The 16,160-nt window shown below is 39.3% G+C and overlaps 1 protein-coding gene across 1 annotated transcript in view; it reads left to right on the forward strand.

The window, feature by feature from the left end:
- LOC125882063 (cadherin-12-like) overlaps positions 1-16,160 on the forward strand; it is a 146,623-nt gene that overhangs the window by 50,567 nt on the left and 79,896 nt on the right. Inside the window, exon 2 of the mRNA XM_049565700.1 lies at positions 3,511-3,940. Coding sequence (XP_049421657.1) covers positions 3,698-3,940 — 243 coding nt within the window. The 5' untranslated portion in view covers positions 3,511-3,697. The remainder of the gene's footprint in view (positions 1-3,510; positions 3,941-16,160) is intronic.

Consider the following 16,160-nt stretch of genomic DNA (forward strand, 5'->3'; position numbering starts at 1 on the left):
TAAATACATGTCAGTAACTTTCGAAGGTCACCAGGTGTAGAATAATTGACCTAGTTTGTCTTTCGTGATTGTGTTCCACCATATTTTCTAGTTCGTAGTGTTTTTAAAAGTGCTGATGACATGTTATTTAGTACCTACATTTTATTATCATTTCGAAAATAATGGATACACACATTTACCAAGACATGGAGTTGTTCAGAATTGTCCTTTTTTTTTTTTTTTTTTTCTCAGCTGCGACCAGCAGCTCTTTAGGTCACTCTGTCAATTAGTTGGTCGGTCGGTTGGTCGATCAGTCCACAAAAATTTCCCCTTCTTCTGGCAGCCACAGTTTTAGCCCTACGAACTTGAAATTTGGCATAGAGATCATTGCTATTGCGAATTCAAGCGTGTTTCTGACTACACTTGTGCTTTACTCATGCATGCAAAATCAGACTCAATGGAATGAAATGGCATTGCTTTGACATGCAGCATTCATCATATAGCTCATTGGTACTTCTGCTGAACTATGTGCAGAAACAAACAAAGCACACTGGAAGAAAACTAATCAAATATTCAATTGCTTGTCTGTGAGCTGGATTACATATTAGTAATCTTCTGTATGAGCTGCCTCGTTTATAGACCGCATGTCAGTCAAATGACATGATGCGGCAGGCAGAACAATCTCCTGTGGCCGTTGGTTGTCAAATCTGTTGTGCTCCTCACTGGAGTGATGGCTGAGAGAAAGCAAAGTATCTTAAAGAAATCATTGTGGGCATGCTGCTTTGCACTGACATCTCATACAGTACACATGTCAATTTGATGTATGAACTGCCAGTGCATCATGCTTTATCCTTAGATGGTTGCTTGCAACTGGTGTAGCAACTGTACATTTGTGACAAGTTTTTGAAAAAGGTTTATCTACATTTTCAGTGGCTTTCTGACAGATGTGATTAAAATATATATATATATATATTACAAGGTGTGTGAAGCAAAACATTAAAGCTCCTCAGCACCCTCTCATTAAGTTGTCATTAAATAATACATGACTTTCAACCTCCATGGGCAATCAGGGAACTGCAGTAATACTGACAGGTCTGTGGCACAGTAGGCGGTGGCCTGAAATTGACAGCAAAAATAAAGTCATAGTTTTCACTACAGAGACAAGTAATCCAGCTAATTAGAGCATACATCAAAGAGAGCTGTCTAATGCAGTAGTAATGCCAGTAATAGGGCTGAGCGATATGGCCTATAAATAATATTGCAATATTTTCAGGCTACATTGCAAAACACGATATATATGTTGATAATTTAAAAATGTACTCTGAGCTATTGTAGGCTACTAAAATACTAAACTATTAAATAAAAATACTGTTAAATTAATTGAAAGTATGGAAAGTATGCTGCTATAGTAAAGTTAAACAAAGAACTGTAATAATTAAGTCAAATGAAGTACTGTTATAATGAAGTTAATAAAAGTAGTTATAGTAAAGTCAAATACAGTACTGTTATAATAATGTTATAAAGTGTTGATAAAAAAAGTTGAACAAAGTATGGTTATAATAAAAGGTAAATAAGGTGTCATTATAATAAAGTTAAATAAAGTACTGTTAAAATTAAAGGAATAGTGCGCCCAAAAATGAAAATTCAGCCATTATCTACTCACCCATATGCCGAGGGAGGCTCTGGTGAAGTTTTAGAGTCCTCACAAGACTTACGGAGATCCGAGGGTAAAGTGGGTAGCAGCATAACTGCACACCTAATGGCTGACGGCGATTAAAACGTCCAAGAACACAGAATTGAAACCAAAAAATATCTCCATACTGCTCGTCCGTAGTGATCCAAGTGTCCTGAAGCCGTGACATAAAAAATAAAAAATAAAAAATAAAAATTGTTTGGAAAAATGTCATTTGATCTCTGTTTATAGCCTCATTGTAGCCTGTAGCTCTAACTGCATCCCTGTACACTGCGCTGACGTGTGTGCACTTGCACAAGACCGTGAGACATGGGCACCGCCTTCATGTGTGTTTATATGCTTTCGCTGGTCTCGCACGCACACGTGAGTACGGTCCACAGAGGCAGTCAGAGCTACAGGCTACAATGAGGCTAAAAACAGAGTTCAAATGACGTTTTTCCAAACAACTTTTTATGTCGGGGCTTCAGGATCACTATGGACGAGCAGTATGGAGATTTTTTATGGTTTCAATTATGTGCTCTTGGACTTTTTAATCTGGGTCGCCGTCAGCCATTAGGTGTGCAGTTGTGCTGCTACCCACTTCTCCCTCGGACTCTAAAACTTCACCAGAGCCTCCCTCGGCATATGAGTGAGTGATAATGGCTGAATTTTCATTTTTGGGTGCACTATCCCTTTAAGTTAAATAAATTGCAGAATTGATAAAGTTAAATAAAGTATGGTTATAATACAGTTAAGTGTTCGTAATTGTTGTAAATTAAGTACTTTTACAATAAAATTAAATAAAGTACTGTATAAAGTGCGATTATTATAAATTTAAATAAAATACTGGCATAATAAAGTTAGATAAAAGTTAGATAAAGTAGTGTCATAATAATTTTAAAAATTGCCGTTATAATCAAGTTAAATAAAGTATTTTTATGATAAAGTGCTTTAACAATAAAGCTAATTAAAGCACTGTCCTAATAAAGTTAAATAAAGTACAATTGTAATGAAGTAGAATAACAAAGTGCTATTTTAATAAAGTTAGATAAAGTAATGTTATAATAAAATAAATCAAAGCAGAACCACAGGTACTTCTGCTCTGAAGAAACCGGCTCATCTTGGGCAGAATGCGTTGATGCTTTTACTGTGAACTTGAAGCTTCCGATAACTAGATGAAAGCAGGTAGGGAAAGTTAAACTGCCAAAGTGGCATCGCTAAATGTGAAGATTTAATCAGTATGAGTGGAAACAAACTAACAGCTTTCCAGTTCATAAATTAACAGTATCTGCAAGTTGCACGGTGCTCCAAGGTACCAAAATGCAACTAAATGGTGATGATCTAGAGCCCTGCAGATAGAAAAACACATGCCTAGCCTGCTCACACACTTTTTTTTTTTTTGTCTGCGAGAGGGAGAGAGCCATAGGGGAGAACGAGACAAAACTGAAATGCCAAAGTGTCTCATGCTGGTGGCATAAAAATTAATGTATTAATTTATACTCAGTGTTCATTTTAGAGTCATTTTATACATCCCACATGGAACAAATGGCAATACATCAAGTATAATCAATATATCATCCACCCCTACCACAGTACTTGTTAATGAGCAGTTAAAAACTAAAGCAGGTGGGAGGTGGGGGCAAAGACTATGAGCCTGAAAGTACTGCTTAGTCATTGGTATTTATTAGCAACAAGCTATTAACATCACATACTATACGATGACCATGTGTGCTATTAGACAGTCCTGGGCTATCTCTGATCAGGTTGATAACACTGCATCTTTGATATGGGTAATGCAGGTAATGGGGATTCAGCAAAAAACAAACTTTTTAACTATATATTTGTTTTCTTTCCTTCAGGTGATGAGCTCCATAAATCTCTGAGTGGGATCCTGACAGACCCAAGAGAACTGCTTTCAGGGCACCGGCACAGCCCCTCCCCCCACACCTCACCCATTCCCCATAACCATCTCCACAAGTAGTTTCAGTGTGGCTCAGCTCTCATCACTGGACTTTAATTTGGGGACCTGAACCTCACAGATCGCCAATGCTAACAAGGAACTGCCTGCTGCTGTTCCTTTGGATTCTCGTCGACGAAGGCTCAGTCTCTTTACGTCCACCTTTACCGCCGCTGGGACGGAGCAGGACGGGGAGGGAGCACACCAGGAGCTTGGTGGGCCCGATGAGGAATGGGGCGGCTGGATTTCAACGGGTCAAAAGGGGCTGGGTGTGGAACCAGTTCTTTGTGCTGGAGGAGTACATGGGGTCGGACCCGCAGTACGTGGGCAAGGTAAAAAGCCTTATTTTTCCACCTTTTTATGGTGTGGGAGAAGTCATAAATCACAAAGTAAGGAGCTTGGGAGAAATTGAATTGGTGGTAAATGGAGGGAGCGATAGAACGTGAGGGAGACAACATAGGAGAAAAGGAACAGAAAAGCATGCTTAAATCGACTAAGTTTAAAACTACTCTGGTTTGGGCAAGATCACCAAACTATAATACCACAACTTGTTTATTTATTATGGATACATATAAATGATGTGACAGTCCTTTGAGCAAGGCGGTGTGGATGTACAATATATCTACACTTTACTAACTCTGATGGCAACTGCTGCAAGTTACCTATTTTTATTTCACCCCTGGAACTAAGCCTCCCCAATTTAATCTACTAATGCTCTTGCTGTAAAACTGTCCCTGTTTGTTAGTCTTTTAAGATCTAAATGGTTTTAGGCATGGGAAGAAAATCTATACATGCTAATAGAGCTGTGCAGCATTTCTATGTTAGACTAGCCAGACACACATGCCATTGAAGTGGTGAGAGAATCAATAGCATGGTAGAAATAAATTTAAATTACAATCCTTGTAAAGCTGTCAGAACATCATAGTTATGAGCCAGGGGAGATGCTGACAGCAATAAAAAGACAGCAGCGGGAGCCAATAGCCTGAACGGAATCCAGACTGAGATATATATTGTGCACACATCCTGTCACACACACTTCTTTTTGTCCCCCCCTCAAACCTTGGTCATCTGTTTTTTTAGTGCGGGATTTTGTATTCTCTGCTGTGGCTTAAGACATTCGTAAGTAAACTCTGTGGGGGTTTAAGGCTAAAGTTGTAATTTGGCACTCCTAGCTTACATAGGATAATAGTAAGACTGACTTATCTGCCCCAGTGCCGCTGCAATCAGCCCTGACAAGCCATGCTGTTTGTGGAAGTCTCTGAGGCTAAAAGGAGGGAGGGAGGGAGGGAGGGAGGCTGCTGTCTGCTGCACTCTTAAGTCACTTAATCCTGGGCTGCTGCACTGCTTCAAAATAATTGACTGATTCTTTGCCATATGAAAAGCATTTGGAGATGAGATCCTCGGACCTTTGTCGGGACAATCTTAAGGGAAAGGCTTTTGCTTCAAAATGATTGTAGCTATAACAGGATAAGCGTTAAACAGATAATGCCTGGGGACTGGGGGAGCAGGGTGTTAGTGACACGTCTTCCAAGGAGTTATCGAGTACTATCGCAGAGGCCTGCAAGGGTAACAGTTTTGTTTTCAAGGCACATAAATGAACTCTAATGGACCATGAGTCTTCGTGCAATGAATGCTTGTCCTATAATACATCAATGCCTAATTGTGGTAATGTATTCACTCTAGAGTGTAAACATGATTTCCATTCAGTGACCTGCACAGTATTGGGACTATAGTCAAGCTCAAGCTACTGCAGCTTTACCCTCAGGGGCAATGAAGAAGAAATTACCAAAATTACGACGAGTATTATTTCTAAGATGTCAGCCTTAGTTTCTGTCAGTGACTGGGTTTTGAAAGAACTCTGCAATTTTATCCCTTTATATATTTTTTTAGTTGAAATGAACAAAGCTATTTCCTATGATATAAATGATTTCCTCCGCAGTTACGGTTGGTTTGCTTAAAATTAAAGTCATATGGAGATTTTCATTCTTTGGTTTTATTCTCATTTATCAGTTAATTAGTACAGGCCACACCACAGAGCCACTGTTGTGCTTTATCCTTCAACTCGTAATGTGTTTTAAAGCCTCTGGAAACCCAAATCCACAATAGCCTTCTAACTATGTAATTTAGGGTCTTATGTACATAATATTAAACATGTAAAACAATTAGAAATCTGTTTCCATCCAAATTCGAAATATCTGTCTTTTAAGTTTTTGTACATTCTTGAAATTGGGTTTGATTTGGCCATGGTTATCTCTCAGATTTATTACGCAGTAAATTCCAAACCAATCATAAATCATCAGTCAGTTGTCTCATCCCGCCCCCCAGTGGCAGCGCAACAAAACCTTTCTGCTCCAGCTAAATCAAGAGAGATGGCCAGCCGGCACCGGTCTCTCCCACTTTGAGGATCGGTGTGTGTGTTAGAGTAAAGACATATTTAATCTATTAAGACTGGATGTGTTTGAATGAAAAAGGCTATTATCAGAAAAACGGAGCAGATTTATGTCTTCAATGAAAACGTATCTCAGTGAAGAAAGGCAAAGCGCTAGCCTCCCGTTGTCATTCATCTCAGCTAACGGCCGGGCTCAACCGGGCACGTCTGCAGCGCGAGTCCTGTAGCAGCTCGCCCTCCTGTTAATCAATTACAGCGGCTCCACTGGCAACGAGAGCGGCGCGACAACTCTATTTTACGCAGCTCTTCTATTGTTTATCCGTGACACTGTGTCCGTGGCGGACATTTGAAAGCGAGTAGATAACAAACTTGTAGATAACTCAAATATATGTAATAACTTAGGTGGAAAATGCTTTAACATTTCATGCAGCCTACATGCAGCCTCTCGGCTCAGCAAACAGTAAACAACCCCGCTGGCTTCTCTACGTGTCGCTTTCGTACGCAGTCAGTGGAGCCCAAATGAATACGCCACGATGCTACGCTGTACGTTTGCAGCCGGTGGAGCCTGGCCGTAACATTGCATGTAAAAGTTATGCTAACTATTCTACGAAGTAACATTAATATGAATCACAAAACATTTTGAAACTTAGCATTCAGTGGCCACCTGAAAGGAATCATTTTCAGCTACTGCTTCGTCCTCTGAATCATCAGAGGGCTCAAACATATAGGGCTGGATTAAATTTGTGGCAGCCATTGCTGATCCAGGGAGATGTCAATCAAAACGAGGGAGCTGCCAATCAGAGCGTTATCTGCCACGCCCACTCTGTCCTGGCAAGTGGTCTAAACAGCAAAATGAGCTGTGTTTAAACCAGGTTTTCTAATAGTTATTAATGGTTATTTTCACTCAGACTTTTGTGGATGATTAATGAGACGCTCGACTTTGATATAATATATGCATTTTTACTATATCAAGCTGTGTTTCCAAAGGCTTTAAGAAAATACCTTACCTGCAAAATGACCATTTGAGCTACTCTATGTGTGTTCCCTTGAACTTCTTGAGAAAACTTCACCTTTCTTGCATGCCTCTCGGATGAATGGAGAATCCAAAGAAAGCAAACATTCTTCATGAATTAAAGTCAGCGGGGGCCGCATTTAACAACAGCAAAACTACCTCAAAACATGTTTACATACTCCCCAAGGGTGTACAGTCCATCAGTCTGGAGTGATAAACTGATTCAGTGATCAACAATCCAATATCATTGATGCAAGATAAAAAACACATTGATCTACATCATCATCTTTAGGATACACTTTTATTTTGAAAGACTGTCACCGTCAATCAGCAGCAGGCAAGCAGCCAAAAGGAAGACAATAAGGATAATGGTTTTTACTCGGGAATAAATCAGCAGTCTGGAAATATTTTGGATTTCCGAAGAAATACAGGTCAACAGAAAAAGCAAATGTCAACAATGCATGTCAATGAAGAATCTCAGTCATCCAGGTCATGGTAAGCCTGCAACTTCGTACCAGTCAGAACTGAAGAAGCTTCTTGCATGAGAGGCGAAACGTCTTCAAGAAACGCAAGCAAGTCCAGTTCCCTACGATGTAGCACTTACGGTTAACAATGCAGTTATAAGATAAGACATGACATAGCTGCTTGGACAAGAGTCTCACTCTGCTTACTTCTCACAGCAGCATTAGCTGCTCTGTTTTACTAATGTACAGCTGAAAAAAAAATACATGCAGACTGAAATTCAACCGTATTGTTCTGTCCAGAGATGCAGTGACCTAAACCAACCGTGACTAAGAAAAAAGCGTAACATAAAAAAAAAAAAAGTTACATGCAATTTGTTAAGCGATGAGTAGAGTAAAAAAAGTCTGCTAGCCGCTAAGCTAATTTATGTAATGTAAACATGCTGAAGCTAATAATAGGTCACTAGCAAAAAACAATAGCATGTCTCTGAACAGTGACAGTTATTATGGAGCTGAACTTTATATTAAATGATCTTGTTGTTAGTCCACGTTTTGGCTTTAGGGCTTTAAGCCAGATAGGCCTGAAATTTTAGGGGAAAATGATGGTTTGGGTTAAAAGTAAAACATTTCTTTCAGAAATGGCTGTCTAGCAGAAAGCCCTGAAGGCTAACTTGTGTTAGTGGAGTCAATTTAAAGTAAACTGTACTGCACTTTATATTTATGTGTTGTTTTTATCTTTACTGGCCCAAAGCATTAAAGAGAGGGGTAGCTTCTTCTGTGACGGACTGTGGTACGATATCGTCTCATATTGAACATGGGGCCCCTGAATCGCAATTAATCTAGGTAGACTTTGTAATATCGGCAAATATCATATTGTCGTCCAAAGAATCAATTTGATATTATATATGTTACTATATAATGACGAAAACTCTGTGTGTGTGTGTGTCTCTGTTCCATGTTTTTCTCCTCACTGACTTGGTCAATCCATGTGAAATTTGGCACAGTGGTAGAGGGTCATGGGAGGATGCGAATGAAGCAATATTACATCAATTGGCCAAAGGGGGGCGCTATAGAAACCGACTGAAATTGCAAACTTTGAATGGGCATATCTCATGCCCCGTATGTCGTAGAGACATGAAACTTGGCACAGAGATGCCTCTACTCATGAGGAACAAATTTGCCTCAAGAACCCATAACTTCCGGTTATATAGATTTTCCACCATTTTGAATTTTTTGAAAAACACTTCAAATCGATCTCTTCATAGGAAGTTTGACCGATCTGCATGAAACTCAGTGAACATAATCTAGGGACCAATATCTAAAGTTCCTTCTTGGCAAAAGTTGGAAAACTTACTAAAACTGAGCTTCTATAAGGCAATGAATATTGCGGAGGGCGTGGCTCATCACATAAAGGTGTAACATCTCAAGGGTTTCACCGATCACCACGCAACTTTGTAGGCATATGACCACACATAATCTGAGAGGACCCCTCTATTATTGACCCCATCAGACAAAATGGGGGCGCTAGAGAGCTCATTTCTTATCTAGGCCTAACTGCCATATCGATTTTTACTAAACTTGGTGGATATTTAGAACAGGATGCCTCAAGGTGACTGGAGAAATTTAACTCTAATTGGCAACTGGGTGGTGCTATAACAACAGAAAAATGCTTAAAAATGGCTAAAATGCGATCGATCGCTGTGGCTCCCCCTGTGGCCCAATGTGTTTTTGTTTTTTTTTTTGTTATTTTTGGTATCACTAAGTCATGGTATGGTATGGTATCCATAATTCCATCTTTTTTTTTTGTAAAGATGGTTTCACAGCATATGACAGTAAACATCTGAATCACTATGTAAAACCTATCTTATGATCAGCTGTTCATACTAATGCGAGCTTCTAGCCTGATGTGCGAGTTAGAGACATAACTGAGCATTTACAGTAACAACATGCTTTTTCAGATGATGTAGTGAGCCTCTTCCCCTTAAAAATCTCTGTGCACAGTGCTGCCTTTGTGTGATTTTTGCTTTCCTCGCTCCCTGCCTTCCTGCCCACATACACTGAGAAAATTAGATAAACCTTTTTATTTTAGTTATAAAGCGCTCTGCTTACAGTTTTTTTTTTTTTAATGCATAACCACATCCCAGCCAAGAGTGGATTGTTAGCCATTTGGCTGCCTGGATTCTTTTGAGGATGGCTTAAAACATGAACAAGTCTGTTATCTAAGCCTCCAGAGAACCGCAGATCTGCAATTTTGTACCTACAGTTAAACAGCATTTTGCTTCTATTTAATTTATGTATTTGTATTAATATATTACCTATCCTTAGGGCTGCCCCCGAAGCACTGATGATTGAAATCATCAATCAGTAAACTGCTCACTGTTTTTGGCTCCATCATTGTACACAGAGCGACACAGGATAACAGCACGGCAGGTTTGAAATAAACCAAGTCTCAAAATCTGGCACAGCTCTACTAACTCTATATTTTTTTGAAGCATGATATTTGTGGCGTGTGTGAGGTGGCAGGGTTGTTTTATGCGATTGTTTTTGGCCCGTAAATCTTATTTACATATATCAATATACTGACTCACAATGAGATTGTGAATTTTGTTAATGAAGCAGTCGTACTTTTCATATTAAAAGCACAAGAGTATAGAAGCAGAGTTAATGTGGCAGTAAAACAAGTGGGTGTAAATGTGAAATTAAAAAATGTCAGGTCTGTTATTTGTGGCTTCAAGGCCTCGTTAGCTACTATTTAACTCTGAGGTCTCTGGATCAATATAGAGTGTTACGTCAAGCTTCTATTTTGCTTTAAAGTGCAATTAAACTAACAAAAGGAAATAATATTATTCATAAATGTGCAATTCTTCTAATGCTGTGGAAGCCATACTGAAAATCTGTGCCTTTTTTGATATCTCACCATGTCAGCAGGGATAAAATCTATTTCAAGTGCTGAATTAAATGCATCACTGGAAACTTTAATTACAACAGCCAGATCACTACTAATTACCACTGGCCATTAAAAAACATAATTCACATTACTAACAAGATGCAGTAATTTTGTCAGTTCTGACAGCATAGAGAACACAAGACAACCAATAGAGTGGGAAGGGAGGAGGGGAACAAACATTGACGATGGAGTGGAGCGTCAGTGTACCAGTGTTACGGATCAACTAGTTTGCCTATTTACTGGTGACTTTTGCCTGAATGCGCTGGTGGTTGCTTGTCGTGAAAGCAGATGCTTGGAAACAGCATGATAACATTCAGTTGTCCTTGTGAATGCCTAATTGTTTTCTTTTACATTAAAATGTCACAACACACTCGCCTGAGTCTTCGACTGCACTGAACCTAAATCAACCACAGGAAGTTTTCAGTCTCAGTTATGAGATCCATCACCATACCACAAAAATAATTATCTGATGCTACTTGATGCTAGTCCATTTCACCATTATGCAGTTGTGCATAACAAAGTCTTGCATAAACAATACAGCAAGATCAGCATCGGAGCACTCTCTTTATGCTTGCAACACATCATTTTGGACGTCTCAGCGCTATCCAACTTCTAATTACCCGTGGTGGGCAAATTTTGACAACATGTTCCACTGCAGTGATATTCAACAAGACACTACCTCCTCCTACATCTTCCAAAATGACCAAATTCTCTGAGACAGAGTTTGTGTGTACCTAATAGCCCAGTCAGTACTGCATTTTTGGGGGAGATATGAAGGATCATAAGGTGTATCTAAAGCTGCAGCAATTAGTTGATTGATTAATTAGATGATCCACTGAAAATGCATCCCCAGCTATTATAAAATATAATCAGTTTTAAGTGGTAATGAAAGTTTAGCTGGCAATGAAAGTGCAAGCCCTACCAGAGCATAATTAACCAATCTGATACATATTCTCTAATGCTGCTTTAATTTATTTATGTATTTATTTTTACTGAACAAAAATTCAAAGACAACACTTTTGCTTTTGCTCCTATTTCTTTATTTACAGTTTACAGTTAAAGATCTAAGACTTTTTTCATGCACTCAGTAGATGTATTTCTCTCAAATTTTGAAATTTGTTAGGAGTCGTGTCATTGACGTGCAGGAATGTCCACCAGAGCTGTTGCTTGTGAACTGAATGTTCATTTCACTACAATAAGCTTTCTCCAATGCTGTTTCAGTGAATTTGGCAGTACATCCAACCAGCCTCACAATCACAGGCCACATGTAGCCACACCAGCTCAAGACCTCCACATCCAGCATCTTCACCTGTAAGATCATCTGAGACCAGCCACTTGAATAGCTGATACAACAAATGGTTTGCAGAACTGAAGTTTGTCATCATAATTGACTTGTGCAGTTGTGAGGATGGTTGGATGAACTGCCAAATTCACAGGAAAAAAAAAACAGTTGAAGGCAGCTTATGGTAGTGAAAAAACTTAGTTAACAGGCAGCAGCTCTGGGGGAACTGCCCATTGGTACCACAGCCCATTGGTCCGACATCCCATTGTTCCGACCATATTCAACTCATTGTTCCGAAGTCCGTTCTGTAATCATCATGATGCCCTGTGGTTAAGGTCTGGTTAGGTTTAGGCACAAAAACCACTTGCTTAGGGTCAGGAAAAGCTCATGGTGTGGGTTAAAATGAAAAAGAAAGTGACAAACACATAAGCCGTGAGCCTGCTCTGCCTCAAGCCGGTTGTGGTGCACCATACACCCACCGCGAGCCGCTCAGCACCGTGGACGGTCGGACTAATGGGATGTCGAACCAATGGGCTGTCGAACCAATGACATGGACCCAGCTCTGGTGGACATTTCTGCAGTCAGCATGCCAACAGCAGGCTCCCTTAAAACTTGGGACATCTGTGGCTCTGTGTTGTGTGATAACACTGCACATTTTAGAGTGGCCTTTTAATGTGACCATCCCAAGGCACACCTGTGTAGTAATGATGCCGTTTAATCAGGATCCTGATATGCCACACCTGTCGTGACTCTATTATCTCGGAAAAGGAGAAGTGCTCACGAACATGTTCACAATTTGTGGCTAAAATTTAAGTGAAATACATCTATTGAGTGCAATAAAAAAGTCTTAGACCTTTCACTTAAACTTGTGAGAAAATGGGAGTGAAAACAAAAGTGTTGCATTAAAATTTTTGTTCAATAAGAATTGTGACCACAATACTGAGCAGGGCATTTCCCAGCTAAAATCTAGACTTTTGATTATCTTGGTTAGAGAACTTATTTTTATTATTATTAGGTTAACTCTTTGTGGATCCACCCAAATATGAGTAATATGTATGTATGTATGAAGGAATGCATATAATTATGTCCATGGAGTATGTACACATGGGTAGTTGTGTCTTCTCATGCTATATAGTGAATCTTCATCCACATGTGCATCTATGTTGGGTAAAACCCACTTTCAGGGCGATTTTGTTCTGCAAAGCTAATTGCCTATCCATTGCTGTTAAGGGCAAGGAAGTAAAAAAAAAGAAGAAAAAAATAGGCTTGTCAGTGCTCTCTGTGGGACATGTAATGGTGACAATTTGCAAATCACCTCAAACCCAGTTTGGCATTTCAGTACACCAATACCAACACCATACATCTGACTAATTTCAGTATGCGTCTAATTTACTTAAAGGCTGGTTAAGTGGTTTGCATTGGCCAGCAGGCCAGAACTTTCCCACAGAAGGGTCCAATCTGGCCCACTAATACTAATGCTAATGCAAATGTAAAGGCTAAGAGGTGTCAGGTTTCAGGAGCAAGTTAAACAGTGAGCAGTTAGTTCATCTAGAATGCCGCTTCAGAGGCTAATTACCTTGACCAGGACACAGTTCTCCAAAAATAATTAAGTATATAAATAAATAATCCTTCATGTGATTATATTTAAAGTTACTGAACACTGTCTAACATATTGTTGATCAACAGGTTCAGTGTAAAAGAATCTGTATCAGACTTATTTTGAAACAGTATTGGCGGGGCCTTGGTGCAAAAGCTCTGCCAAAATTTTAGTTTGCAAATGACTTCTAACTCAAGGGATAACTTCATCTGTTTGCTCAATAGCTTCCACATCAGTGAGGTGTGGTGTTGCCAGCATACACAGTGGAAATACATTAAAAAAATGCACAAGTAATGACAGTGGCAAAATGTAGAAAAACAGATACTTATTGGTAAAATTGTACTTTTTTTTATTAAGATATCGCAGAATGTTCAACATCTATTTTGTAAATGTATTGTTCATTAACTGTTAACATTTTCAAAAAAAGGTGAAAATTTGGGGGTGCTGTTATTTATAGGTTGTCATGCTTTGGCCCACTTGAGAACAAATTGGGTTGTATGTGGACGATGAACTGAAATGAGTTTTACACCCCTGCATTCGGCTGTACCAGTGTTACTACTTAGGGGGGTTTGTTGTTTAAATTTTAAGCAGCATACTGAAAAAAGCTCTGGGTGACATGTGTAACAGAAAAGGTAGTCTGGAAAAGTATTCATTGCATAATTCATTGGTTGTCAACATTTATAATTTAAGCTAAAACATGTTTAAAGACCACACAGTTTAAAACAAACATGTCTGACTCATTATTTTTTTAACTTTTGATAGTTATGATTATTACATACATATACTCAAACATATCTCAAGGCACCAAAACTATCTCCATTTTCCGTATTGCACACCTTCTTATGTTGCAGTCATATGAGGCACAGTTAAATATTAATCTTGTGTGGGGAAGGACATTCTAAAAAACATTATCCATCTTTACACGCTGCGGTCTATTTCAGATTAATGAGTGCAAGCAAAGCAGCATTTCTTTTCTTCTGCGACACAAATAGAAAAATATGCCATGTCTGCATTTCCATTTGTTTTGGCGGTTGGGTATGACTACAAAATAAAGGGAATGAATTTAGACTCAAGCTTTCATGGCATTTAATGCATGTGACCTAATTTAAGAACAAAAACTGTGAAAAACAACATGTGGCAGTAATATATTCATATTGTCTTTACACACATAATGCTACATTTTCATATATTTATGCCAGAATTGATATATTCTTGCCTCATGGTCGGGCAAGTTGAGATGGCAGACACTAAACATAAAGGGAGTCTTAGAGAACCTTCAGTTGCAGCTGCGAGCTGCAACTTACACTACTTACTTAATTATCCTCTTTGCTCCCTGAGGTGCAAATAAGGTCACGACAAGATTCAGCATGGTGTTTAGCACTACTATTAGTCCCTACTGCATGCATTAATAAGGAGGCAACTGCTCGAGGGCCTTGCTCAAGGGCAAATGAACCGCAGTTATTTAGAAAGGTGGCTACTTGATTTTTCAGAGTCTCTGGGGTACTAAGATTCCTCTGTGCAAAATGCAACCAGCTACTTAGAATCAGATTTATTTGGAGGTATTAATACCACAATGGACAGGTAGTAAAAATAATGAAAAGCAGCCTACCGAGGATCTTTAAAAAAAAATAAGGTTTTACAGCACGTATTATCTGTTCAAGTTTATTGCAAGGCTGCTCTTCAGTGTGAAAACAGTGCTGTGTTATTCTCAAGTTTCAATGCCATGAACAATAAGTAAACAGAGTCAAATAACAAACCATTATCATTTTTATGTCAGTCTTCGTCTGCTGTTTCAAGAAGATACGAATAATTATTTTGTCACTTTAGAAACAAAGGACCCATGAGAACATATTGATTAGAAATCACTTTGAGCACTAACATTTCACATTTAATACAAGCCTCCACGTTGGGAAACGTCTTACAATCGCCTGTTGACAACAGCCACATTATTGCAGATTAGCAATTAAAGCCCAGAAGGCTTAAGGGGGTAAATGCAACAACCCTGTGCGCTCACAATTAGATAATGCTGAGGCCTTTCCTATGCTGAGCGGTGATTATCTGCAAGAAAAATCTGCCATTAGTAGTGTGGCTGTATATCAAGCCGAGCTGCTTCCTCTCACTCTCTATTAAACTCGCCGCTGAGTTCAGCAGCTATTTTTCAGCATTTATTTCTAGCATCATGGCACTCTCCATTTGAACATAATGGTCATGAATTGCTGTGTGACATATTTTCCCTAGAATTATAGTAATGTGGCAATTCAGAATCCACTTAAAGGAACTGCGCTTGTCATTTTGGTGCATGATAAATATAATGACCACTTACCAGAGGTGGAGGTGTAATCAAAAGCAACCCATCTCTCAGGCTTGCCATCAGCAACAATGCTGGGATTGTCTGACCAGATGCTACAATTTTGTATTGACAACATTGTGTGTGAGTCACTAGAAAGGAAAGGGATGAAATTTGGCTTATGTAACGTCTAATCTTTTGCAATCTCATTGATGAGGGATTGGACCCACTGAAAGCACTACCTGGTCTCGAGAGTCTCAGTCCATCTAAAACATTATCTTTGCCTGTCAGACAGACTCCCTTGTTACCTCCCACTGAGAGCAACACAGGGCACAACCTTGTTTTCTCTTCATACAAACCATGGCAACATGGTAGCAATGCAATATGCAAAACTCTCTCTGAATAGGGACTGAAAGATTCTACACTTGGCAAGGAAATGCAGTAAAAACACCAGCAGCATGACAAGGCTCTGAGAGGCTTGCCGTTCTTTTTCTGGTTGCCGAGAGTTGCAAAATGTTCGCTGCAGCCGCTCGTCACTATCACTTTTAAAACAGCCTTCCACTGACAGCGGAAGAGA

This window comes from Epinephelus fuscoguttatus, linkage group LG21 (assembly GCF_011397635.1).
Source record: "Epinephelus fuscoguttatus linkage group LG21, E.fuscoguttatus.final_Chr_v1".
NCBI classification, from domain to species: domain Eukaryota; kingdom Metazoa; phylum Chordata; class Actinopteri; order Perciformes; family Serranidae; genus Epinephelus; species Epinephelus fuscoguttatus.